The following is a 27,442-nucleotide window of genomic DNA, read 5'->3' on the forward strand; positions in this document are numbered from 1 at the left end:
ATTTTGCCTATGGAAATTCTATTTTAAAATCAAATTCTAGGTTTGCTATTAAATTGTTTGCAAAAATTTGATCAAAATTAAAATGCACTTTAACATCACTCACCATCTTCATATTGTTTTTTGTTGTTGTTGTGTTTTAAAAAGCTACTCTACATTCTGGTAAAGTGCTTAGATATGGCTGTTGTAAATAAGTACTAATGTAAACCATGGAGATTTTATAGATTTCGTTAGTCACAGAACCCAAGTCTCATCCGTTATCTATGGTAGATACTATAATGCAGGAAATCTGTTTCCTTCACAAAGGTCTGCAACATCTACTATGTATTTATTTGACCAGTACCTTAAATCATCAACAAACAGACACAAACAGTCTTAATCTTAGTGCATAATTTATTATTTTTATAATAACTGGTGTTTTCTTTCTGGGCAAATGAAAATCCCCATCTGCATAAGTGGGCTGTTGAAACTGCAAACTTTGGCACATGAAGGAAAGAACCCATAAATTAGACTTTATCATCTCAACAAGTCTGAGGTCGCTCACAAAACTGGTAATTGAGAATATAGCTAATTATAGATAAACATCATCTTGGATTTTTTTTTTAATATACTTTTTGTTTTGTTAGTTATAGGACACACTTACTAGGCTTACAATCTTTCATTACACAAATATTCATGACATGCCCAACATCAAAATAAATAAAGTTGTTTACGATAAGCATTAGGAGAACAGATTCTAAATTAAAATAAAGAAGTCATTGTGCTGTTAACACACGTTTGTCATCAGAGCTGTCAGTAAAATACAGATCTTGAGTGTGTTACTGGAATTACCTGTCCTATTTGTCAGGATAGTTAAAGTGCATTTATAAAGGCATCATGCTATTATAATCACATCTCACCCTCCAGCCTCTGGTTACCTCTCCTAATGGCATCAAAGAAAAAAAGGTGTTGAGGGACATGGGCGTGGTTGACTTGTGGTTGGCACAGAACCTAAACTTGGAAGTGCATTCTTCTGTGTTTCCTTTATGTTTGGGATTACCTTTTGATTTGAGCAATTTCCAGTGGGGACTTTATATACCTTAAACTCACCTGAGTTCATGCTTGTGGGACATCCTCTGCACTGGCAGAGGTGGATTCCTCCCCTCTATTGTCATGGACACACTTTAGCTTAATACATACTGACTTTCACGCTTGTTAAAATACACTTACATTAAGGGCCTTTTGCAAGTCATCCTAAAACAATTAAAACCCTAAATTATAGTAATGTTGGTTGGAATTACAGGTTTAGAACATCAGTTTGATGTTTAGAACATCAGTTTAACCTGTATAGCATGATAATGGCAGCACTGCTGTACTTGAATGCTTCTGCCTTGTCTTACACATGTATGATTTAACGCTCAGTTAAATCACAGTTCCCTAGGCACATTAAAACAAACACTTTTACTGGTATCTTTATATAAACATTACAGCTTGGTCTGGCCTGTGAGGTCTGTCCCAAGCTGAAGTTCAAGTCACTGTCCATCTCAAACCATACTGGTATCTACAGGAGGAGTTATCTCTCTGAGCCAGTGGGTGACATCACCTCAAAGAGAGAAACTGAACTAAAGACAATCTGCACTTCACCCATGTTTGTTATTTTAAGACTGCTGAAAATATGAGCTTGCGCATCAGTCATATGCCGTCATAAGAAAAATGTCATCAGGCATTCTCTGATTGTCAGTTTGCTTACACTCACACAAACTAGTCAAAACACAAAGACCACAACAACAGAGGTCAGTGACGATGAAACCACTGTTCCATCAGATCTACACCTTTTCTTTTACTTCTTATTTGATACTGCCACCCTCAGCTCTGAGACTCTGTGTCAGTACGGTGAAGCCTCTCCAGTTCTATTAATGATATGTGAACATGACAGTGTGGGTGGGGTTATGAGAGTAGCCCCTCCCACTGCTCAGCCACAACCCTGCTTTGATCTTCAGCACAGCAGACGTGGAGGCTGCAGCCCTTGCAGGATTCCTCAAAGCCTTCTTGGTGCTCCTCACTCCGTAGGGTTCTGAGCTCTTTGCGCTCACAGCCCTCTGCGCCTCGCGTGCACTTGCACACTTCGATCCCAGAGTCTCCTGTGAAGTGTCGCTGCCTCCTCGAGCTCCACTCCTTCTCCTCTGGCACCTCCTCCTCCTCCCGCTGGCCCTCCCTGCACACATTCTGCTTCCTCGTGCTGCAGCTCCCCTCCATGGGTTTAGTAACATTCCTCCAGCTGCCCTGCTCTGATCCCATCTGGGGCTTGCTGCCATCTTTGTAGCAGTGTCCTCCGTGAGCATGGTAGCCCGTTATGGTGGGACTAGAGCACAATAGTTCTGATGCTGGGGGCAGTGGAGGAACCTGTCTCGATGAGCAGTGTGTTTCCTGCTGCTCACTGGTAGTACAGGCTGTGGGTGCTGAGGTTGAGGCACTGTAAGGTGGTGGTGGTGTGGGAGGACGATTCATTACCTCCTCATAGTCAGGGAGAAGGGTGTTTGGTAGAAACCCTGAAATGAACAGAAAACATCATTTCTAAAACTTCGCTACGTTAAAATGGAAGGAAAGTGGGTAAAAACCAAACCGATGTCATAACATGTTTTCCTAGCTAGTTGGTGTTAATACCAGGAGGTGTGTATTTGGTTGTTAGCGACAAATATTTTTGTACCCAATACCTAAAATACCATGGTTATGCTCCGGTGACTTGAATTTTTACATTTTGAGGAAGTAAATGTACAGTAAAATTCCAGATTGTGTTCAAGACATTCTACTTGTTTGTTTTAAGAATACAACTCATGTACACTTTGCGATTGATACAAAAATTCTAACATAAAAGCATACCCTTTAGCAACGTTCTGCCTTCTTATTCAATGTTATAAAATTAAAATAATCTTCCTCAGCTAACTACTGACCATCTAGCACTGAATTACATACGGAATTATATACTGAACGGTATAGAGTGTAAACATGGATTCATTATCCTCCACGATAGAGTGCAAGCTAGTGTCCAGATCTGACTCCATGTTAGTTTTGAAACACCTGCTTTTCACAAGCCAAAAAAATGCCTACTGATAAAAAAAGATCCATTTCAGTTTCACTCAGAAATACTTCACAGTAAGGAAATAAAATGCATTATGATTTCTGATTTACAGTGACTTTAAAACAAGGTCCAGGAGGATAGTAAACAACCTTCAATATTGTTTTAAATTGCTTTTTAAACCAATTTTAAACTTAATTTTAAACCAAGACACATTTAAACCAGATACATAGTTTGCAAACCTGTTCGAGAAGATTAAATGTTTTTTTATACAGTCTGTTTTTTAAACAAATTTTTTCATCATATTATATTTTAAGTAGGAGCAGGCAAACACGTGCATTCGGTACACCAGCCAACAACATCAACATTGACAGAGGCTCTGGTTGCTGTATCTCTCTCTCTTTTGGTTTCAGCTTTTGTCAGTTTCCCATGATGCACTACCAGTAAAAACACGTGGGAAGTTGCAGATTCACAGGATTCTGGGAGCGGGCCCATCGATCCAAAAACAAACAGACGCACTGATAGAAGGACTTGGTCAAGAACAGGACTGCTGACCTCTGAACTGCTGTTCAGGGTGAGGTCCACTACAGTACAAAGAAAAAAAAAAACAACAACTCAAAAACACACTCCAGTAACATCTCATAACATGAGCAGAAGGTTCCTTCTACGCTGGTCCTATTTTACCCAGCACAGTATTAATCAGCCCCTTCTTACTACACAAAAGCTTGTCACTTTGTCTCAGTGGTCAAAGTTTACCGTTTGTGATGTGACACCCATGCAAAATCATGTCAGTGCACTCTGTAAAAGTGGCCCATGTTACATAACTGAAGCATGCAACAGCAATGACCAGATGTCATCCTTAACAGGCTTGAAAGCCTCAAATAGATTTTTTCTGGTACAAACTGGGTAAATATTTCAGTGTGAAATGTCATCACTGAGCTTTTGAAACAGTGTCTACACACAATTGAAATGTGGTGGCCCTAAGAAAATGCAAAGTAGGAAAATGAAATGACCTCTGGCCTACCATAAAAGCCACTGTTGGTGTTGTGACGGTATGCGACACTACAGATACTGGACGCAGGCAGCGGCAAACTCAGCACGTGTTGGCTTGCACAGGAGTGGCTATGGCCACATCCATTCAAACACACATGGAATTAGAGCAGTGTAACCTGCAGGTGCTTAAGGCTTTAACTGTACATATAGCTAACCAGTGCAAGATTTGGGCAAGCTTCCAGTGTAGAAAAAGCAGGAATATTGCCTCGTTACACCATACCTTACCACATGTGCCACACAATGTTGTCATGTCTGGGCCATGTAGCAGAAATGAGGACAGGCTCTTACGGAGGTAGAAGGGTGGGGAGGTGGAGTTGTGAGCCTCCCTGTAGGCGATGAGGTTGATTTCGTGTTGACGCTGCTGCTGCTGTAACCTGTGCTTGACGTGACGGTGATGACACACACAGCAGCAACTCAGGAAGAAGATGATGGCCCACACTAGCCAGAACCCTGATGAAACAAGCATACACACAGGCGTTTGCGCGTGCACACACACACACACAAACACACACACATATCCATGAACGTGGATGCAAATGCGCACACAAACGCAAATTCACACCCAAGCACATGCACAGATGCGCACGACACAGGTTGTAGGTTAAGGCAGGTTGTGTAGTTCAAATCTGATTTATCCAATTAAAGTTAAAGAAATGTACAATCTTAAATGCATTCCAGACTGGTTCCATTAGGTGCTCACTCAATAAAAATAATGCAAATACATTGCTCTGATTAAAAAATGACTATAAGGAAAATAATTACAAGGAGCGACATAGCTACAAAACTAGTGCTTCCAAATCAGTATAGGCAATAAATCTAATATTCATCTTCACTAGATCAAGTTTTGTAACTAGCAATCCACATGCAAGATTCTTCAGCTAATTTACAAGCTCTTTATTCCATCTGAAATAATCCTCCCACCCACTACCAGACTTCCAACTTGCATTTATTTATTTAAAACCACTTTTATCCTTTTGCTGTTTTGACAGGCGCAGTGTAAAACGGGACTCACACCAGAGCTGGTAGTAGTGAAGCTCCACGCAACAGGGATCCGCACACGCGTGGCTGTGGTTGCGTCCTCCTGCACATTGCCGTACCTGCTGGGGCGGGGGAGGGGAGGCAACCACACTACACTCAGACAAGGGAACGTTAGACAAGGAAACGGTTCAAAAACGGGAAAAGTAGACCGACGTTTCAGATGCACCAAAACCATCTAGCCGTGCCTGTGTATTTCTAATTAGCAGTTTCCTGATGAGCTTTAAATACCTTTAGGAGCAACTCAGTCACTTATCTGCTGTTACTGCACGACTGAAACCGCACAAATCGTTAACCAAACCCCCAGCTGTCAACAAGACGTTAAAAACAAGCTGGCAAAACTGAATATCACCACCAATAAAACTTACATTTTTTTAAAAAAAAACATAGATACAAAGTTCTCTGAAAGTCCTTCATTAACTTATCTTCTAGAAATAATACACATTAACAACAAGAAAAAAATAGCAACAATATGCTAACAACTGTGCTGTACAGTAAGAAAATAATAAGGTCTTACAACTTCAGTGACCCAAAACTTGTGTAGATCTGTATTTATTCAAGTGCACTTCTTAGTCATACAAAAACTCAAATCTCAAACCCTAAACCTAGAAAGGCCCACACTCCCTCAAAAATAAAGTTTGTTCACAAAAAGAAGCTCAATGAAAGCAGACTCCCATCACGTGGGCGTCTGGTTCCATGAAGGAGGCGAGTTAATGATAACATTTTAATAACACTTATTTAGCCATCTACCATGTTTAGTGGCAGCTGTAGCAGAGACATGCTACTCCAGTGTTAGTCCACTTCATACACGTCCCTTCAGTCCACAGGTATACAAGAGATATGGAGAGAGAGGCACATACACTCACTCACCTACCAAATACCCATCCCTGACCCCCTGACAAACTCTCTCTCTCTCCTTCTCCCCTCCCTCTCTCTCTCTCTCCCTCCCTCTCTCTCCCCCTCCCCCCTCCCTCTCTCTCTCTCTCTCTCTCTCCCCCTCCCTCTCTCTCTCTCTCTCCCTCCCCCTCCCCTCCTCTCTCTCTCTCTCTCTCTCCCCCTCTCACTCACTCACTCACTCACTCACTCACTAACCATCACCTCATATAAGAAGCCAGTTTTGTTCTATGGAAATTTCCAAGGCAGAGGAGTGAGAATTTTGTGCATGCGCGCGTATGTGTGTGTGTGTGTGTGTGTGTGTGTGTGTACTACTCCTACTCTTCTGAACCTTTTTAGGAGAAGAGGGGTAACAGAGGAATGATGAACACACACATCCCAATCTTTTTGTGTCTCTTTCTCACACACTCACAAGCATGTCCCACAGTTCTCAATCACAAATATACAAAATATTGCAATGTTTCATTATCAGGCCTCCTCATGTGCCTAGTTAAGAAACATAGTGTTCTGTTCCCAAAGTCATATCTGTACTATTCTTACTGGATGTTTCACTCCCCCAAGTGATGCACAGCAAGACTGCATTAATTATTTGGGAGTGTACTTTTTGTGTGTGTGTGCGTGTGTGCGTGGTGTACCACCCACCATGAACACACAGCACTGGCGCAACTACGAGTATGAAGCATAAAGGTGTGACTCCTTCAAACCAGGTTCTGACCGAGTTTTAAAAAAGCATTCTAGAGATCAAGTTAAGCAATTTTGCACTCAAAAGATTCCTTCTAAGATTGACCCATCTTACTCTGCCTCTCTTTTGCTTCAAGTCCACAACCAACCACCGTAACATGACATTCATGTTCACATGAGAGGTTTCCACAAGAAGCAAGTTGTGTTACTACCTGTATCACAAACAGCCACACAAACACAATCAAGATGAATGGAACCCTTCCCAAAAAACAGGAATAATTTCTGGTGTATAGGATCCATTCTAACTTATCTACAACAATTTCATTTGGGCTTTGGTATTTTAACCATCTTAAGTTTCAGTGCCAGAAAATGTCATATCAGAAAATGTATTAAACTATAATTATAATCAGAAGCCGTTGAAAACTGTGGAAAACATTAACCAGTCCAATATCACTGCTTAGCATTGTTTTCAAGCCAGTACACAGAGTGTTTCAGGTGTAAGGGACAAAATATGAAGTGCCATTGAATGGAAATGTCTGCTGGAAATGTCTGCTTCCCCTTGGCAACTTAATAGTTTATTTAATGGACTGCCTAGTGTCTGTACCAATAATCCACATCTTAGTTTTCACTCAAATTCAGAGTAAATCAAAAGGCCAAATATCAAAAAAAGTGGCTAAAATTAAAAAGTGGCTTTGTGTGTAAATTTCTGGCATATCTTTTAATGGTGGGATAAGAAACGTTGAAAGCCCTGCTCTGAGGTTGCACTATTCACAAATCATGCTTGTCACACATTGAATGATCACACCAACAGCCATTGGAACACCCACCATAAAGGATTTGGGCAAGTATGCATTTAAAGGAATACCTCAGTACTATTCAGTACTTTCCTTATATACTACATTACAGCATATATACTACATTTGCAATGTATATCTCTAAAATAACAAAAAAACCTGCTGACTTGAAACACATATAATGTGTCATGTACCAAAGTACCATGTACCATGAAAAGTCTGATCTCCTCTTTGACATCTTTCAAAAGCCATCATGGCATGTTTTGATGTTAGATGTTTCTGACTCTTGTCTCAGAATGCTGGGCAAATTTGTTGTTGAAACTGGCATGTGGCACATTTGTATGCAAATGACAGAATTTAGTGGGTTAACCTTTTCATTACTACTGTAAGTGGAGTTATACTGGTTTCTGACCAAAGTTAAGCAGCTTAAGAGTTTTCGGGGGGGGGGGGGGGGGGGGGTCTGGGTTTGACATCTGATTTGCTAAACAAATAAACAGTACACTGGAGGCTACTGAACCAATGCACAACACTCCAAACGACTAAGTGCTTCACAATAAATTGTTCTAAACCATACAAAGACAAATTAATATCGTTCTTTGTATTAGTATTAGCTGGTTTTGCTATTCTCCAAAAGGGCTCAAGAGTTCAGAGACATGGGCAGCGGTAGCTATAATATGTACGATACGACTTTCTCTTGTGGAATGGCAGAAACTGCAATGTGTGTTAAATCAGTGTTCGTTGTTCACAACTGGTCGTTTGTGGTAATAAAAACGCAGATAAGTGATTAGCGATATACAACCAAAGTCACCGCATCTTCGAAAATACTTGTTTACAACACTGGTGTACAACTTCCGTACCATAATGCGTGTTTATTAGCTCTCAAAATGGGTAGCTAGATAGACTAAGTCAGCAAGAAAAGTCGAATATTTTCACATTTAACTAGCTAGACGATTCAGTCGATATAAGATGACAAATTAATCGAGCGACTTTATTCTGTTGGAACCTGGGTATATTGGTCTCATTTACATCCGTGAAAAATGTACTGGCCCGTCAGCGTTCAGCAAGTCTATTAGTTAGGTTAGCTAGCACAACACGTCTCGGGTTCTTCGTACACTACACTGGGTTAATTAGCTAGCGCCCCCTTTTTTAACGTGCACGTTGTATTCTGATTTAACAACCTACAAGACTTTAAGATCATCAGGCGGACTTTGATCCGACGGACTGAAGAGACACCGTGCAAATTTTCTCACCTCAACACTTGCATCTGTCTGGCTGACAGGTCCAGCAACGTACAAAAATAAGGACATACTGCATACATACAGCTATTAAATTTGGGTTTGGTCAAGGCACAAACACTGAGATAAAAACAGAGAGATTATTCATCAAAAAGAGCGTAAAAAAAAACCCAAACACGCGCGCCTTCCTGCTCGTTTATAACTCGACCATAAGAGCAGGAATGGCATCGTGCTGGGTTATCTACAGGCCCTTCAGCGCCGCGGGACGTCCCAGCTGTTACACAAGACGCTCCTTCTAACGTCAACTCTGGAATAGAAGAGTGTGTCCCAATCATATCCAGTGAGGTTAACACAGACTCTGGAATAGCGGGGTCTGTCCTAGTCATAGCAAGTGAGTTTAAAAGGGACTCTGGAATAGCGGGGTGTGTCCTAGTCATATCTAGTGACATTCTTCGGACTCTGGAATAGCGGGGTCTGTACTAGTCATATCCAGTGACGTTAACACACACTTGGGAATAGCGGGGTCTGTACTAGTCATATCCAGTGACGTTAACACACACTTGGGAATAGCGGGGTCTGTCCTAGTCATATCCAGTGACGTTAACACACACTTGGGAATAGCGGGGTCTGTCCTAGTCATATCCAGTGACGTTAACACACACTTGGGAATAGCGGGGTCTGTCCTAGTCATATCCAGTGACGTTAACAGACTCTGGAATAGTGGGGTCTGTCCTAGTCACATCCAGTGATGTACAGTGACTGGGGTGTGCCGTAGTCATATCCAGTGACGCACAGTGACTGGGGTGTGCCGTAGTCATATCCAGTGACGTACACATCTTGAAAGGACAAAAATGAAATACAGGTTCAAAGAATTGTTCAGGTGGTCAGGGAGAGCCAATCAGAATTAACCAAAGTTGAGCAGACAAACACTCGTTTACATAAACATATGCATTTATAAAAATGCATACATAGATGCACTGATATAGACAGACAGACAAAGCAGTATTAATCAGTTTTATCTTTCTGTAGATAAAAGATCCCTTTAATTTTGTTGAAGGATTAACATGATTGATGTATATTGCAAATGATTTGACATTTATTCACAGCATTTAAATTATATTAGTGTGAAAAAAATCCTGGGAAAGAAATGGTACGAGGATAATGATATTTTGTAATACTATGACACACTGACCCGCGCTTATTTTAGTTTATTTAATAATTTATTAACTAGCCATTCTTTTTTATTCACATGATTTTAGTAATCTTTATGGCCCCTACAATCCTTATTTTTAATAAAAGATACAAAATACCAAAATACATTCCAATTCATAATGTAGTCATAAAAACAAACAGTTATTATAGCAACAAGTCTCAGGTCCAGCTGTAGGAAATACCTTTGTAGTTCACTTTAATCTATGCATGCATTTATGCTCGGAGATAGATATATTATAAATATTATATTATATTAGACAGACCGACCGACAGACAGACCGAGCATGTGGTTCCTAAGACTCTGCATTAACTAAAACATTGCGTTCAAAAAATCTAATCATGATTAAAAACTAAAATTGTCAGCATCTTGTATATGCAACCCTTCCATGCCATTCTGAGATTGGTTTCAGTTTCTCAGTGCCGACATCAAGAAGTGGGTGGGAGCAGTTCTTGGGGGTGGGGGGGGTGCCCTGCTACCAGTCTCTCTCTTGAGGCTCCCTGTAGGGTATGCCCAGGTGCTGGAATACGTCGCGCTCTGCAGGCGTGTGCAGTGGCTTGCCTGGTGCCACCTTCACGCCACGCTGCCGTACCACGTTGCAGCTGAGCGAGTGCTCAGACAGGCTCATACCCTTGGTCTTGGCTAGCGCGCGCATTGAGCGGTTGAAGTGGGCAGAGCCAGTGAAGTAAAGCAAAGCGCAGGCGAACTCTTGGTGTGGCACCGTGAGGATGTCCAGTCTGCGGTGGCGCCAGCCGTTTCCCTGGAGAAGGCACACGCCCAAGTATTTCTTCTGATCGCCGTTCTCCTCGTGGCTCACTAGGTCATCGGTCAGGAAGCCTGCAAGAAAAAATAAAAGAGCACTTCTTGGGAACAGGGGCGCTGGAAACTCAGCATTCCTAATGTCACTGGTAATGGTGAAAAGCAAAAGTGCTGTCAGGTAGTAACAGCTTTGTTCCTTATCCACCATGAAAAACATGTAAATACATATAGGAAACATTTCCATGTGCAGCAAAGCTGCTTGATGATCAGTTATGATATATGTTTATGTTTGGAGGCAATGAATCTTGCAATGGCAGACAAGCATCAGAAATAGTGATTATAGTCATCAACCCAGAACTGTAACAACAAGCAATCTTGCATTTTATTGTGGATTCAATTTCACAATAATCTAAAACGCATACTCGTAATAAACCTACACGGGACAGCTGAATACCGTACCGCTCTTGTGGAGAATGCGGAGGACTCTACTGAAGACACCCTCGTGCGACCTGCCATCTGGATGAGTGATGAGGACATCCACGTCCCCGCAAGTAGGCTTCCCACGGCGGTACGAGCCACATGCCACCACCAGCAGATCCGGATTCACGCTGAGGGCTGCCTTCCTCACCTGCCAATCAGAAGCTACATATACATAACTGTTATCCACTCAGAGTTCACACAGAGTTAATGATTCTTGTTTGTAGCAAAGCAGCAAAATATCTAAATAAGAAGTATGCAGCCCTGGAAGGGGATATACCTAAAAAAAAATCTATATAAAAAGGACCAATCTAACAATAGAAGCATTACTTAATTATGTTCATGACATTTTACCACCTCTGGCTGAAAAGTGCTAAACGAAGTTCACACATATCATGATTCCTACAGTAGCTAATGGAATTATATGTGAACGTTCTAAATTGAAGTCTAATTTATGTTCCAGCCAAGAAGTGTTGCAATACTCTTGGTCTCCCTATTCTGCATTCGTGCCTTAGGGCCTGTGCTCACTTGAGATGGAAAGGTTACATGCGCTACATGTCATCCTGTCATAACGTGAAGACACATGCTATCCTAATCTTCTTCATCTGTGCTTTTCTATCCATTTGATTTGGGGGGTGTAAGAAAACAACTGGCTTCAGCCCTAGACATGGCAGGATATGGAGAGCGCTTCTGACTAATAATGCGCCAACTTTCAAGAGCCCCTCCGGGAGGAGACATACACTCACAGCCTCTGCTTTTACCATCAAGCAGGCAGGATGACTGACAGTCCTCTCCCAGCTAGATGTTTACACCCTCCCCCCCTTTTTTCTTATTGCTTGCACATTGCGAAACCAGTTTTATTATACGACACTGATAAATCCACCAGATAGCTTTTTAGACGAGCACACCTGGCTGTTTCCTTCATAGCGAGCCTTTTAGAATAATGGTAGTTCATGACTCGGTTATAGTTATAGCCAGCTGGCGATTGGGATGATGGTACAGACCGTTTCCTCAATGGCAGCTGCTTCGCTTCGCGGCATCCGATCAAGAAAGTCGTCGTAGTGCTTCAGGCCGATTCGCTGTATATGATTCAAGGTGGCTTTGGTGCGAATGTCCTCCAACGTACGGTAGCCCTTAAGTTGTAAGCACAGTACAGACTGTCAGGTGAACTCCAAAATGTGCATCCTAGGTTCATGCCCTTTGTTGTCGCAGATGGCCATTCAAAACAAAAGGTAACCAACAGTAGCTGAATTTCAAAAGATATACTTGCATCCAGCCAAGAACACACAGGACAACTTAACTGGCACCGTGACAAAATGTTACTCCAAATCTCAAGTACAGAAGTGCACTTGTATTCTTAATGGTGTTTTTGTTTGTATGTGAAGGCACAAAATATGTGCGTTTTTTAAAAAAATGGCCAGTCATCAAGATGCAAAGCACAAATCACACACACAACTTTAACAATCTGTTCAGCTTTTACTTTATACCCAAGTACAGGATACAGGAAAATCATGACCTACAAGCAGCATTAACTGTGGTCACTCCAGACTGGGGGACTCTTTGCCCCCTTACAACTCTCACCTGGTGATACCAAAGCTGGGCCGTCTTGGCACCTGCACCCCAGACGTTGGTAAAGCGCTCCAGGATGGTCACGGCCTCCCCAAAGTTGTCCAGCTTCCTCAGGGTGCCACTCTCCATGATCTCCACTACCTTACATGCCATAGCTTTGCCAATGCCAGGGATGCTATATGCTTCCTGTCAGCAGTGAGATAATAGCAATGACACACTAGCAATGCTACAGATGCTATTAACTTAGGGACACAAATCGCACATTTTGCTGCTGATCCGATCTAGTCATGTAAATTTTATGCTGCGGTGAGATGTGCATGAGCATTTGCTCTTACTTAGAGTTGTTGTTTTTTTTTAATAACTCAAAAGTTGTGCTATAAATTCTATGTGGCTGAGTTTGGAGCTGGACTGACCTCGTATGTAGTGACAGGACTGGGGTGGCGCTTGAGTGCATTGATGGCTTTAGTGTAACTCAGGGCTCTCCACTTATCTCCTGTGCTGGTGTAAGCCTTGGCAAGCTGCTCCAGCTTGTCTGTAATGCACTTGTTGTGGTTTTTGGCCTTGGCTTCTGATGACTGGGCGCAAACCCAGTTTCCTGGCAAGGCAGTCTTTTCTGTTTTTTTCAGGGCCTCCCCTGATGCAGCATCTGGCACTCCTGCTGCTTGGTTGACCCCACTGATTAAAGCCTCCAAGTCATTCTGTGACACGCCGTCTTCCTCGAGATGCTCAGCTTGGGTCTCTGGAGTCTGTGGGACACAGGCCGCATTCGTTAAACTGATCCGGCGTCAGCTTTTGCCCCATGGTCATTACAAACATCCGCACACAAACAGCAAGGGCTGATCAGTTCTGTCACTCTAAGACACTCAGTAACCCAAAGAAGTAAACAAGCACAAATGGCAGATGGGTTATACAAACAAGAGCGATCACTCACGTTTGCCATCACTCCAGGGTCAGCTGGGACTACTCTGGCTGGCAGGGCCGTTTCCTCAGAATAAGTGATGGTGCCCAGCACACTTTCCTGGGACTGTTCAACATGCACACTATAGACAAAGCACATAACAGGAATAGATCACCAACAGCATCCCTACTGTATTCATGCACACACCTATTCAGTGCTTTCATTTTACTCACATAAAAACACAACACGGCACATTCTAACAAGGTATTAACAACTAGCTTGTATCCATACTACAAACAGTGCTCCATCACTGAATGTAGGCATAGGTTTAATGCACTGATAACAAATAACCACCAAAACACTGCAAAGTGTAATTCTCAAACTCTACTATAGAAATTGTAGCTTCTCTAGCATCAGTGGTAGCACATACATACATACATACATACATACAGCTCTTATGCTCTGCAAGATATACATTTTCCATTATTCACCATCTCCTTACATTTCATACAGAGATATGAAAGGCATTAGCATAAAATTGTTTAACAATGGAAGAACAACCAGCTTTCATAAGATTTTAAATGAGCACTACCTGTCAGGTAGAAGAAGCCTGTAGTCTTTGGTGCACAGAAGCTTTTTCTCCGAAATGCAAGCACTGAGCCAAGCAGACTTCACCAGCTGCACAGCAGGGGGTAGTGTTTTCATTCCCAGGAGCCTCAAGGCCCTCTCCCCAGCCACGGACTCGTCCACAACCACATGAGTGCAACTAGGACTGAAAGCAGCTTCCACCTGACCCCCCTTCTGGACAAGCTGTTGGCGGAATATATCTGAACGGGCTTTTCCTATGCCAGCAGGGACAATGTGTATGACGAGATCCTGAAACAGACTCCCTGGAACAGAAAAAAAAAAGATGTCATGAGAACAGCTTTGGGGTTATGCTGGGGTGGAGGGGGGTTATTCTGTGGTGGAGTGAACTGAAGGGATCTAACCTACACTTTCCAGTGCATCATATTTTCAAGGGATCACAAACTGGAGGCATGTTTGCTCCCCAAACATTATATAATTTCAGAGTTCAAACACTTCTGGGAGATGTGACAACTTGTTCATGGATGGTAGGCTAAACACATTTCAAATGGTTTACTGTTTTTCTTAGTTACAACTAAATAAATGCATATACATATCATTGTTACATTAAGTGAGCAGATGTGCAAAGGATGTGGGCCAGTATAGATCTTTTTTTTCGTAATAGCAAATAATATCATTATACTTAATAAGTGAAAAAAAAAAAAAATACCAGTCGCTGTTTCAACCGACATCTTCTTGAGCGGAGGGTCAGCTTCATGTGGTCGGTGTCTCTTCACTTTTGGGAAGGCTTTCACAATACCGTGAGTCTCCATCTCGGGCAACGCAAATGGGACACTGTACAGAACTAACCAAATAACTAGCTAGTGTAGAATCATTCAGTGTTTATAACGATAGCAAACTGGACAAAATCCTACTCTTACCTTTAGGCTAGTAGTCAGAGACAGACATTACACCCTATAACCAGTGGAGCGGACTGGTTTTGTATCTTAAAGCTAGCTGGGATTACCTATCTAGGTTAGCTAGTTATCTAGTGTCATTGATCCCGGAGAATAATGGCGCTAGCTAGCTATGTAGTGTTTATATTAACCTGTACACATTTTCTAGTTAGCTCACGTTTTTTCTCGTTTTAACGACATGTTTGTCGTACTAGCTAGCTAGTTAATACGTTTGAAACGTGTCCTCTACTTCCGGGTCATTCTAGTTTTGCAACCGGTAGAGCGCGTATTACTGAAAGTTTTAAAAAAGAAAGAAACATCAGAATAATAATTTATTTTGTCATGAAAAATATATATCGAGATGTAAATATATGTGTTAGAAATATGAATTTATTTCGTTGACTCCCGTTACCATAGAAACATTTCGCATGGTTGTGTCAAGGAACTTTTGCATCATGGCTGTACAATGTTGGTCAGATATCTTGAAGACTTCTAAGAAAACGGCGTTAATTTGTGATGGTATGTGCTGGATTTTTTTTGTTCCGTAAAATAATTTTGAACACGCGGTAATGTTATATAACAATGTTTTATATATAACCTTTATATATTACCTTAAAATGAGCATCACCCTGCTAGCTAGTAGCTAGTTATGATAGCTAGGTTAATGAACATGACCAACGTGTGGTTATTAAAGGTATTTTGATAATGCCTCTACAGGAAAAAGGAAAATACACTACTTGTTTACAGATGGCAGTGAAATGGCTGAAGAGTACGACATGAATACTGACGCACTTGTGTGTAAGTGTAAATCTAACACTGATTTGTTAAAAATAAAAACCGTTTCCATTTGATAAAATGAATTTCCTTTTTTTTGGCAGCGCGAAGGTTGCGCTCTAAAAACAACCTCGGAGGACAGGGCCAGTGGCGCACTGAAGTGGGTGAGACGAGCCACAACGCGATGCCTTCGGTGGACTCAGACACGATAAGCGAGAACAGCTCTAATGTAGCTATGTTTGGTCGCCTCTTTTAAAAAGTTAGCTGTTGAATACATACATGCATGCATTGTGTGAAATATAATTGTCCCAAAAATTTGCTGCGGATGTTCCTCTTGCATAATGTTAATTTTTTTTAATTTATTGTTTACTGATTTTGACCTCCGCAGCCATTGTTCGCGCGTAAGGACACAAAGAGCAGTTTCCGGTGGAGAGTTCGCAACATTTCCTACCCCATGGACACCTACAACGTTTCAGTGGAGACTGCGGAACGATGCTGCATCATCCGGACCACAAACAAAAAGTAATTTAACCAATAAATCTTTATCTCATTTCATAACTTTATAAATATACACGATGTTCCTCATACTCAGGTCAGGGTTAGTTCTAACCCAGAACTCAGATTCTGAATTTTGTTTACCCTTTTACTAGTTCATTTCAAATCTTATGCTTAATTTGCATTGGAGACTTTCTTAGTTAGTTATGCATTTATTGTGTGATGTGTGATTGAAGAACTGCGTTGAAATAATTACTTTGGGCAATGTATTTGCTGCCTTTGATGGTTTTCCTGATGTATAGATCACAGGGGTTCCCCAAGGTTTGCATCACTCAAATGCGTAATTGTTGTATGTTACTCTGTAATATTTCCCACAACACACCATTCCTGAGTCCCAGAAAATTTTGTTACAATGCTACTCCTATAGATGGCACTGTTGGCCTAAGTGAGCGATTGAGAGCTTTTATTCATACTCTCGTTTCCCAGGTATTACAAAAAGTTCAGTATTCCAGACCTCGACCGTTGCCAGCTGCCTCTGGAGAGCTCAGCCTTGAGCTATACCCACGCCAACAACACTTTAATCATCAGCGTAAGTTAAAAGCCTGCTCCTCCTTACTCACAATTGCTTAGAGGTAATCCCGGACTGTTTTTCATATCGCGTTTTGCTCTTATATTCAAAGAGCAGGCTGATAAATAGGCCCAAGCAAAATGGTCTTTTTTAAAAAGTAATTTCATCTTCTGTTTACCCTAAAATCTGCAAAAGTCTGTGTAGATTATTTTCAACTTTCAGTGTTAAAACCTTCAGTGTGTAGTCTGCCTGCCTAAAAACCTTTTGTGTATGAAATGGGGAAGACTTATTTCAGATTTCATTTGAGCCTTATTACTAGTTTGATACAGTCTCAGATTAGCAACCTAGGAGAGACGCTAGCAAAACCTATTGTGTTTCCTGAAATGCTCGACCGGATCTGCTTTTATGTCTTTCCTAGTGGCGTTCACAGGTTTTATTAGCATTTCTTTCATTTCTGTGGTAGTATAAGAAGCCCAAGGAGATTTTAGCCCTGGAGCAGGAGCTGATGAGGGAGCTGAGAAAACTGAAGGGGACCAATGACGGAGACGTGGACTGCAAAACCCAGTGAACTGGCATGGACTCTTCACTTTCTGAACTATGGGAATCTGTTCACAGCCTTTCTGTACAGCATCTGTGTTGCCTTCTATTATGTAAAAGGTCTTTTACATGTGTGGGCAAAGCATGTAATAGTATCTTGCTGAAATAGATGTTCTCTTTTTCTTTTTTTCTTTTTTTTTGGTGGTCATTTTGTTTCAGATGTACAGGGATTTTGAAGGCTTGTTAGAAGGATCATTTTGGATGCTGTCCTTAACAACAAGGTGTGAATTTTATCTCATCAGTTTATTACATAGTGTGTAGAATCCTCTAATTTGCTCCCTTCATTTGTAGAATACCGTTTTATTCTCAGTGGTTAATAACCAAATGTGCATTTCAGGAAGTTCACTTATTTACTTTAATGCATTTTAACATATGTTTTGCAAGACAATAACTTGTTCGACCATAGGAGACAAGGAAAGGTTAGTTTGATTTAACTGCTGTCATCAAAATGTAAAACTGTGTACTGTAGGGGATGAAATGGATTATTAATGGATTATTTATGATTTGGTAGGTTGGTAAGTGATTGTTTATCATAGCCAATTCTCTACAGTCTTGTCAGTGTCAATGAATTGTAAATCTAGGAATAAATACCTGCAATTGCCTTTGAGAATTTTTGTCACTGCTTTGCATTCCATTAAAAAAATATATAAAAAAATAAGAGCACATTTACTAAAATTAGAGGGCAACCCATTCTTCCTATGTAGATTATTTCTTTAAAATATATGCTATTGCATTCAAATCTATAGATTTATTGACCAATTGCACATATCACAGTAACAGGATTGCAACACTGAAATCAAAAACCCATGTGTGAGTGATTATTTTGTCCATGAAAAGACAGAAGCAACTGTGCATCATTATCCAGCTTGTGTTGACAAGCAAAGTTGCTGTCCAAACATCTGCACACATCATTGGAGCTCTCCAGAAACAGATCTACTCTTGGCTAAGCCCTCAACTCACACTCCCTCTGCCCAAAGATGGAATGCTCCAGTTCCTAGCCATCATAGCTTCCAGAATCAACCAATTGTTAATGTCCAGGGGAGACCTTTGGCTTGATGCTTGAGACAGATTAGGCTAAAATCTCTTACGCACAAACATTAAGATTGAGAGGTTGTCTAGAGACGGAGGATCTTATAAATCCCCCAGCCCCTGTCCCAACTTATAGCCAAGAGCTTTCTCCTCTTACAATGTGGTGACAAGCCGTCTGGCTTGCTAGTTATGTTTGACTGTCATCTCCAGCGTTGGGTGGTTGCACAACATTTATGACCTCCATGCTGGAGTTGGCTTCTGACTGAGAAGAGCTTTTTTAAATGTTTTCTGCTTTTACAGTCATTTGGTGAAATCAGTGATTTTTAAAAATATTTTTTTAAACATTTTGGATAGGGGAAGTTGTGAAAAGCTGTTAATTCATGTTTCCAAAGGAAATTGGTGCTGTAGCATTTGATTGATTGAATTGCGCAAATTCTCAAAAGGTTTGCAGCAGTGACAGAACCAGCCCTTCCTCCGAATGACAAACACAAGTCATCTGCTTTTCTGAATGGAGCCAGAGTGGCCTGGGCCAGACAGCTTTTGGCACTAGCTAGAACAACGCCATGATTTACACTGCTTCAGTGTTCCTGTGTTGCTTTTCGAAGCCACTCACAAATGCAGTCCTGTACGCAGAAACGTGTCCGACTTACTTGGGGAGGAAAAAAGGCATCAGAGTGACAGGGTCCAAGATGTGATTTTTGTCTACTGTCTCTTCTTCCTCCCTCTCTCTCTTTCTCCCTCTCTCCCCCTCTCTGTCGCCTCTTTTCTCTCTCTTCTTTCTACTTTTCCCTCCCTCTCTCTCTCTCTTTCACTTCTTTCTCCTTAGGCCCCAATGGTCATGCTCAGCTGCCTCAACAGAGACACTCTCTTTCGCTCCTTTTCATCCATCTGTGCCCCCTTTGCCTCTTCCCAGCCATTCTCCATCATTGAAACTTTTTTGCCACTTCTCACCCTGCAACACCCCTAAATTCTCTCTCTCGCTCTCTCTCTCTACCCCCCCCCCCCCACCCCCCCTATGCGACTGCACTTTGCTTTTCCTTCGATAGCTGACCCCTTCTTGTGTCATTATTCGGGGCCCGGCCATTGTATGACATGTTCCTTTTCTCTTCCGCCCACAAAGGGGGCATTTGATCAGAGGGTTACGGTGCGCGGGTCGCAGAAATGCGACTACACGGTGGTAGCCTTTGTTCGTGGGCTGCACTGCTGGGTTGACCTCAGCACTTCCAAAGCAAAAGGCCCAGAGCTATTCAAAAGGGCCAGTCTCACTTGCTGAGCACATTCAGTCGGGCCTAGCCAGTCACAGATATTGGTTCGCAGTTATCTGGGACTAACCGCCTTTTTTTGCCAGGAGTTTGGCTGCCAGAACCCCCCCCCCCGCCCCCCCCGCGACAGCTATACGGTCATGGAGGTATACCTTTTCAATAGACCTGAGTATGCCCCTTGTTGTTTTGTTTGCTTTTCATTCCTTTCCCTCAGACCCCGTATGGTTGCACGTTGAATTACCAATCTTTGAAAGAAACTGGCTCCTAATTTGCCCAAGTGGCATCCCCAGAGCTTTTCAACTTTAACCTCTGCTTGCTGTCCTCCTGTTTTTAATGGTGCCCACACACATTCAGCACAAAGCTTGGGAGTTTTATGAGAAAACCAGTCACACAAACATTTAAGAGGGACTTGAAAAGACTCCACATGCACAACACACTCATATTCTATAGGAAATAATTAATTTAATCATAGTCTATATTTTAAACATTTCAACAAGAAGCGGCATTCACTCTAAATGAAAAGAGAAACATTCTGAATCAGTACACTTACAGATTTAATACACACTCTACAATAAATATTTCCATCCTTTTAAAACTTTTTCTAATAAAAATATATATTCAAATTGAGAATGGAGAGGAGACGGATGCATCTTGAAAGACTTCATAAATGAACTTCTGTAAGTTCACCGGAGAGGTTGCTGAATCATGTGACTGCGATTGATCAGTGTACGGTAGCTGCCATGTGTGTATTGTACTGTCCCATTCCCAGAGATCCGCCGACAACTATTAATTAACCAGTGGCCTTTCCTGATTAGTTTAACATTGTCTTCTCAATTTAAGCTGATTTCACAACAGTTTCTAGGCTTATGCCTAGGTTTCTTAATTTTGCTTCTGTTACAGCTGCTCAAGAAAGACAGCAACAGCAAGGAGAAAAACAATTTCGTCTCTTCATGAGTCTGTGGGGATGTTTTGTAAATCTGCATTTAACTTAGACTTACACTCAAAATAAGATAGCATTCTTGTTTGATTGTTCAAGCTATTGTACAAGAGGACTGAGAGGTCTTCATAGAGAAGTGTTTCCTTGCTCTGCAATAAGTGGCAGTGTACATGTCTGTTTGTGTGTGTGTGTGTGTGTTAGTGTGCATGCATGTGCCAGTGGTTGTCCTCAGTTCACGCCAGGCCGATGACCTGCTTTAGACCGCTTGCTGAACTGATAGGGGACGACGTCGAAGGGTCTGGGCTCCGTTAGCAAGTGCCCACGGGGCAGACGCTTCATGAAGTGCGCCTCCCGCTGGTGCTGACGGGTACGTGCGGCCTTCCTGGGCCGGCCCTTGCGCGTGAAGGCCATGTACCAGCCTTTGTATTTGGCATTCTGCAATGCCGTGTAGTTGTTTTCCAGGACAATCTCAGTAAAGATGCAGTCCCTGCCACGGCCCTTCCGCTGCACAGGAGGCAGAAACGGGTCAGAGTCAGACAGGTCAGATCACTGTGCAGATTTTCAATGTATTGTGGGAAAGTACGGAAAGTCCAACGAGCTGATTCTTTCAACAACAACAAAAAATGAATCTAAATGAATTCAAGTATGTACCGTCAAATTTTGGTAATTTTTAAAATGTAAGTTTGCATTAAAATTGACGCTTGAAATAAAAGAGACTGAAACATAAAAGAAATGCTCAGTTGTCCCACTGAGCCAGAAAAAATGGTGATGTGCCTCACCCGCCCAACCAGCTTTCCTTTCTTGTTCATACATATGTAGAAGCCTGTTTTGGCCCCGCGGATGCGAATCCGACTCCCAAACGTGTCCGTCTCCACAATGAGTTTGGCTGGAAACGTCAGATACACAATGAGTTTGGCTGGAAATGTCAGATACACAATGAGTTTGGCTGGAAACGTCAGATACACAATGAGTTTGGCTGGAAATGTCAGATATAGCAGTCACTGAAACGGATTTGTTTCTGGACAAATATTAAGCAAATCCTTGATATTTTTGGCATAACATTGTACTTTCAATCTAGATTAATAAATGAACAGATTGCTGAATATAATTTAAAATAATTCAAGTTTTCGTATAATTCTAAAGATCTGTTTTTATACAACAATCAGAAATAATGCAGCTTAGAAGATGATAAATCCAGTGACATAAAGCAGTTTATAAAATGTGGTGGAAATAAAATGATCATGTAATAGTTAATAGCGCATGTAAGACTTGACAGATCGAGGCATAAAGTTCTCTGTCAATGATTTTTGTGATCCTAATTTCGAATATATGATTCAAAATAATAATATATTAATATATGATCTCATTTTTCAGCACAAGCTCTTATCTAGTTAGACTGAACTCTCCTGTGCAACCTGAAACAGTGTTGTTGCTTGAATGTACTCTTTTGCTTTCTATTGGCTCTTGGGAGATCTCAATCACCACGCTCTTCAAATGCCCACCATTTTCCCTCTTGGCAGCCAAAGTTGGTCATGGGGTGCAAAAAAGAAGATGTGCTATGCTCTAGGTGAGCTAAGACTATGTGGAGTAGCTCGGTAAGTGTGTGGATGTGCTATGCTCTAGGTGAGCTAAGACTATGTGGAGTAGCTCGGTAAGTGTGTGGATGTGCTATGGTCTAGGTGAGCTAAGACTATGTGGAGTAGCTCGGTAAGTGTGTGGATGTGCTATGCTCTAGGTGAGCTAAGACTATGTGGAGTAGCTCGGTAAGTGTGTGGATGTGCTATGCTCTAGGTGAGCTAAGACTATGTGGAGTAGCTTGATACGTTTGTACCATGGACAAATGCTGAAAGAAAAAGACCATCTATGTCTAGTTCACATAGTTCTCTAACCTGGTGTTCGTAGAAATAATTTTGTAGCATACCCTAAAGGTCAACAAATGTAGTAATTGCGATGTGGACTTACGTTGTGCCAAATGGTTTTCTGCTTTTTTATGTTACTGTCTTATTTTCTGCTTATTATTTTGATGTGATTACCTGGAACTTTACTGCCCTTATAACTGGATTTATAACATCAATAGCAAACCATTTATTGTTTTTGAACTCTAAAAGCAATCATGATCAATTGAAAGGTGTAAAATATTAAGATATTAAAAGTTATATACCAAAACCTTTTTGTTTCTTCTGTTGTGATTTTGGTGTTATCATTATCTTTATCATCATCACCATCATCATTATTATTTTGCTGTTGTTGTTAAATTGTTTTTTTTTTCTTTCTTGCGTTAGACGGGTTAATTTTATTTTGAAGTATGCATAATTAAAGGATCTAATTAAATATGTATAAATGAATTTGAATGAGTCAGAAAGCATCAGTGTCCAACACATCTAGGTAGGCAAATGGTGTGGCTGGCACTGAGACACAGAGAGTTAGCAACTCCAAAATACTTTGGAGCCAGGAATTCCTTCCCAGAGGATGGGATTCTAACCATTCTGTTTTGGCTAGACAAAAAGCCCTCTCACTCAGTTACCCGTAAAACAGGTTCCACACAGTAGACCTACAAAGATCTTTTATAAGCTTACTTGACTTTTAAAATAACATATTTACATCAAAAGCATTTTATGAATCATTATTTAAACAAGTTTTGTGTGGAATAAATACTTTGCATGAATTTAACTTTTAAATTATACATTTAGAGATGCTTATAAATATCCTGACATATTTTTATGTATAAACCACATTTGTTTTCAGACTTTGAATGTACAAAGATTTGTTTCAAGGTTAGAAATTAGCTGGTCATATTTCTATTCTATTAGAAAGAGAGCTACTCGGGAAATGTTAGGAAGGTAGCGGTAAGATGAGTATTGATGTCTTTTCCAGACTCACTGGGATTTTCCCGAGAACACCAAATTTAAAAATACGGATTACATTTCAAAATACTTAAGATATAGTCTCCCCTAAATATATTCCAATTCTCGAATGTTTTAGGAATGTTCGGTAATTTCCTAATTTGAAATAACTGTGTATTGATTTACATACATTGAAGGGTCAAAACCGCCTGACTGGGCATGTCACTCACCGTGGATATCACCATCCTCGCCGTTTGCGACGACTCTCTTGTTTCCAAGGACCTGGACATGCTTTCCGCTCGTCCGACTGTACAGCTGATACGTTCTCGTTAATCTTCGACTCATCCTGTCCGATAAACGGCTGTGTTCCGTTACATGGTGCTTGAAATTCGGGACGGACACAGACTGCATGGCTGTCTATAGGATAAACCGCGAGGCAAATGTTAAATACATTGAAAAAAAAAACTGGAAACGACAATACCCTCTAAAGTCGTGATTTATTAAATCCTATAGGCTAAGCCTAAACCTACGATAAACCAGATGACAATATAAATGTCTTTGGGGAAACCGTTTATATTTATCAAAATTATTTATTTGGCCTCTGCAAATGAAGTAGTCCAATAATGCACACCGCAGCCTATGATATTTAGACGGTGAAATGATTTAGGAGACATTAAACAGCAAGTCAAAAGTGCGCTTGGGAGCTGGAGTGCACCGAGCGCGCTGTCCTCTCACTGGATGACGTGCCTCTGATAGGCTGTTTTACCACGAGCGATCTTTCACCCTTGTCTCGCTGGACCATTTCCCTTAACGATTCTTTTTCATTTCAGCCATGCGCCGTACCCACATGTTATTACCATTACCTTTAGGGTATGTGGTTACGTCTTTTCAAGATGTTTGACATTTTGCCAAGGACTTCGGTAATTACGAGTGAACGTTTATAACACATTTATTAGACACATAGACCGCAATCAAATTATTATTATGCAACAAAGCTTTCCCTTAGTCTAAAAAATTCCCACGATTCTTGTTTTACCGAAGTGTAATTGCACTCCACAAATAAAAAAACAAGCAGTATTTTATTCCAGTTTGGAGGTTATATGCTGTTGCAGAAACTTACCTGTGTGTAAAAAAACAGCGTCATTAATTGGAGCAACCTGAAAAACGGGGCGGTTGTTAATGAGTGAATCATTATAATTATAATAATTAAAATAATTAATTGGGTAAATATAAGTCATGAAATGTACTTACAGATAACCTAATCGAGAAGATTTCAGCTTCATTTTGAATCCCTTGCAACTGTCCCCTGATATAAATCCCTCATGGATTCCGTTGTTTCTGAGAGGATAGTTTGTCCCGTTGAAAATTTAAACTACAATATATTTTCCGTTGCTTTCTGATCATATACGGTTTAGTTGAATGACATTTCACAAGATGACAGTCTGTGTAAATCCATGAACTCATTCGTCCAGCGTACCCCTCTCACACAGTGTCATCCAAAAATCAGGTCGCGAATGAAAGCACTGTTGTTCCAGAGCGTCCACAATTTTCGCCCTATCTTGACATCAATATTATCAATAAAACTATGAAGACCTGAATATATAACTTTTTACGAACAAAAATAATCTCCAGTATTCTGCGTCGCATATATGATGATCGTTCAGTAACATATGCATTATCTTCTACGATCCTAATTTACCCACGAATAATACAGGCCTAACTGAACACTTTAACTAAACAGTCAGTCTATACAGTAGAAGATCACTCCCCGTTTTGAGATTTTTTTTTTTTTTTTTTTTTTTTAATGACGGCCCGGTTAAAAACTTGTCCAGTTTAGCGAGACGCCAAAACGAACGATGCCGCAAGCGCCTCTTTTCATTCGCGAGACTCCAACGTCACGCCCGCGCTTCACGTGTTTGACCTGCAAGGACGCGACCGCGGTGCGCTCGCGCTCCTTCCAAAACAGCAGCGCACGCGCCCCTCAACGTTTAAGCCCCAGCAGTGGTGTAGAAGAAGAAAAAACAGTCGGCGCGACTGCAGGAGGAGCGAACTTCCAATGAATTTCTAAAATATCTGAGCATTTTCATAGCTTGAAAATATGACTCACACGGAAACAGGTTCGTTTAAACCTATTCCAGAAACTCCAGTATAAATCAGGGCATTTTTCCCCCCGAGTAGTTTAAATAGTTTGAGAATGAATCAATTAAGCATATTTTATACATTAAATATATTTTATATAACAGATATCTGAGACCCATTCTTCAGAAAAATAAACGCATCAAGGAATTATTGTGTTAAGCCTTATTTATGAAATGTCATGTTTTTCCCTTAGTATTAATTAAAGCACCCCATCCACTTCGTATCAGTACTGCACATTTGTGGGGAGCAGAAATAGACCATTTTTATATAGTTTGACGTAGGATGTCAACTCTTTGTTAAACGTGTCATTTCTAGGCCATCTCGTTTATAAAATTAGACCCCACTGCTGCAGACGTTTGGTTGCAAAACGAACGTGAAAATTGGGAACTTCAACTGAATTTAAACAATAAGATTGTTTACAGAAGAATTCCTTGGTAACTTATTACCACCTCCAGCCGCGATTATTATATCACCTGGCCACAAATAGGCTACGATGTTATGTCATGTCACTGCTGAATAACCTCCGTGTTTCATTAGCCTCTGCATATTTATACCAACCAAGGAAAACACATGACAAAAATGGCGTTACTTTTATTCGTTCACCATAGTTTTGAATCTTAGCAATATAATTATCGTTTAATGTTTAATTTGCCCTTTTCACCAGTTTATAGGCTATGAAAGGCGAAGGTATGGTATGCTTTATATTTATAGATATTTAACGACAGTAACGTATGAAGTATGATTTTGCAGAGAAACAATGATTTTTTAAAAATGTTTTTATTTCCCATTTTATGTCAGTGGCAGTCGTTGATAAAAGGCCGTCGGAGACATTAACCATTGCTCACATTTACCATTATAGATTTTTTTTTTTTACCAAACTGTCAGCTACTAAGCCTGAATAACAAAAAGAAAATCATGATATGGATCAATAAGCAGCATAGCACAGATGCCCGTCCACACCTCGGTTCCCACGCACGGAACCTCGAAAGGGAATCATTTTCACACCTTCGTATTCACGAGACCGGCACTCCAGCAGTTCGCCGGTACAGAAAACGTAATGATCAGGATTCTCGTCGCCCCTATAAATCAGCCCCACCAGTCTTTGGAGAGTGATCGTGTACCTGCGTGATTAGTTCCAGAGGGGCTGGAGAACCAAGTGAGTTTGCCACCTGGAGTGATTCGCTTTACTAGTTGGTTAGATCTCACATTGGCCTCCAGGCTACATTACAGCCTGCGCGTTTGGAGATTTCGTTCACTTTAGATGCTATAGATGCTATAGTTTAAAATGGCAGGTCATGTTAGACGCTAACACTTGTGGTATGTTTTGAGGCTGGCTATTGGTTACTTAAAGAGATCTCACCCAAGAAATTAAAAGTCGCTAACGACGTACGTAACGTTTGAAGGCGTATAGTATTATGCAAATAAGACCATGCAAAGTGGGCGTTACGTCACCGCCGAAATCACGCCGAGGAAAACTTTCCTTTTGGGTGATGAAATTTTCTAATGTCTTTGAGTCCTTAAAATTCATTCCAACATCATAAAATGTTAAGTTTCTGAGTTCTCTCTCTCTCTCTCTCTCTCTCTCTCTCTCTCTCTCTCTCTCTCTCTCTCTCTCTCTCTC

At 41.0% G+C, this 27,442-nt stretch overlaps 4 protein-coding genes across 12 annotated transcripts; 1 reads left to right on the forward strand and 3 right to left on the reverse strand.

The window, feature by feature from the left end:
- Positions 1-372: 372 nt before the first annotated feature.
- On the reverse strand, positions 373-9,170 carry wbp1lb (WW domain binding protein 1-like b). Of its 6 annotated transcripts, none has more exons than XM_027009586.3 (4): positions 8,760-9,170; positions 5,118-5,233; positions 4,394-4,555; positions 373-2,525 (listed from the first exon to the last, which is right to left on the reverse strand). In XM_027009586.3, exons 1-4 carry the CDS (start codon positions 8,825-8,827, stop codon positions 1,924-1,926), a joined length of 948 nt encoding a protein of 315 aa, XP_026865387.2. In that variant the 5' UTR covers positions 8,828-9,170; the 3' UTR covers positions 373-1,923. The 6 variants fall into 6 exon arrangements, with proteins under 6 accessions (XP_026865387.2, XP_026865371.2, XP_026865381.2 ...); XM_027009570.3 differs by having other exon boundaries at positions 5,118-5,205; positions 8,760-9,169; XM_027009580.3 differs by having other exon boundaries at positions 5,118-5,202; positions 8,760-9,166.
- A 1,120-nt stretch (positions 9,171-10,290) lies between these two features.
- On the reverse strand, positions 10,291-15,578 carry poll (polymerase (DNA directed), lambda). Its single transcript, XM_035535036.2, has 9 exons — positions 15,163-15,578; positions 14,952-15,086; positions 14,250-14,547; positions 13,691-13,799; positions 13,173-13,505; positions 12,772-12,945; positions 12,195-12,323; positions 11,173-11,341; positions 10,291-10,791 (listed from the first exon to the last, which is right to left on the reverse strand). The coding sequence occupies exons 2-9, from the start codon at positions 15,052-15,054 to the stop codon at positions 10,430-10,432; spliced, it is 1,677 nt and encodes a 558-aa protein (XP_035390929.1). The 5' UTR covers positions 15,055-15,086; positions 15,163-15,578; the 3' UTR covers positions 10,291-10,429.
- Positions 14,637-18,221, forward strand: dpcd (deleted in primary ciliary dyskinesia homolog (mouse)). 4 transcript variants are annotated; one of them, XM_081701045.1, is made up of 7 exons: positions 14,637-14,769; positions 15,595-15,696; positions 15,925-15,975; positions 16,056-16,180; positions 16,340-16,473; positions 16,933-17,035; positions 17,478-18,221. In XM_081701045.1, exons 1-7 carry the CDS (start codon positions 14,763-14,765, stop codon positions 17,580-17,582), a joined length of 627 nt encoding a protein of 208 aa, XP_081557171.1. In that variant the 5' UTR covers positions 14,637-14,762; the 3' UTR covers positions 17,583-18,221. The 4 variants fall into 4 exon arrangements, with proteins under 4 accessions (XP_081557171.1, XP_081557170.1, XP_026865426.2 ...); XM_081701044.1 differs by having other exon boundaries at positions 14,751-14,769; positions 15,895-15,975; XM_027009625.3 differs by lacking the exon at positions 14,637-14,769 and adding an exon at positions 14,902-15,042.
- A 2,218-nt stretch (positions 18,222-20,439) lies between these two features.
- fgf8b (fibroblast growth factor 8b) lies at positions 20,440-25,675 on the reverse strand. The gene is made up of 5 exons (XM_027009644.3): positions 24,934-25,675; positions 24,803-24,839; positions 23,913-24,099; positions 21,619-21,725; positions 20,440-21,343 (listed from the first exon to the last, which is right to left on the reverse strand). The coding sequence occupies exons 1-5, from the start codon at positions 24,963-24,965 to the stop codon at positions 21,068-21,070; spliced, it is 639 nt and encodes a 212-aa protein (XP_026865445.1). The 5' UTR covers positions 24,966-25,675; the 3' UTR covers positions 20,440-21,067.
- Between the last annotated feature and the right edge of the window lie 1,767 nt (positions 25,676-27,442).

This window comes from Electrophorus electricus, chromosome 18, assembly GCF_041902795.1.
Source record: "Electrophorus electricus isolate QZ-2024a chromosome 18, ASM4190279v1, whole genome shotgun sequence".
Taxonomy (NCBI): domain Eukaryota; kingdom Metazoa; phylum Chordata; class Actinopteri; order Gymnotiformes; family Gymnotidae; genus Electrophorus; species Electrophorus electricus.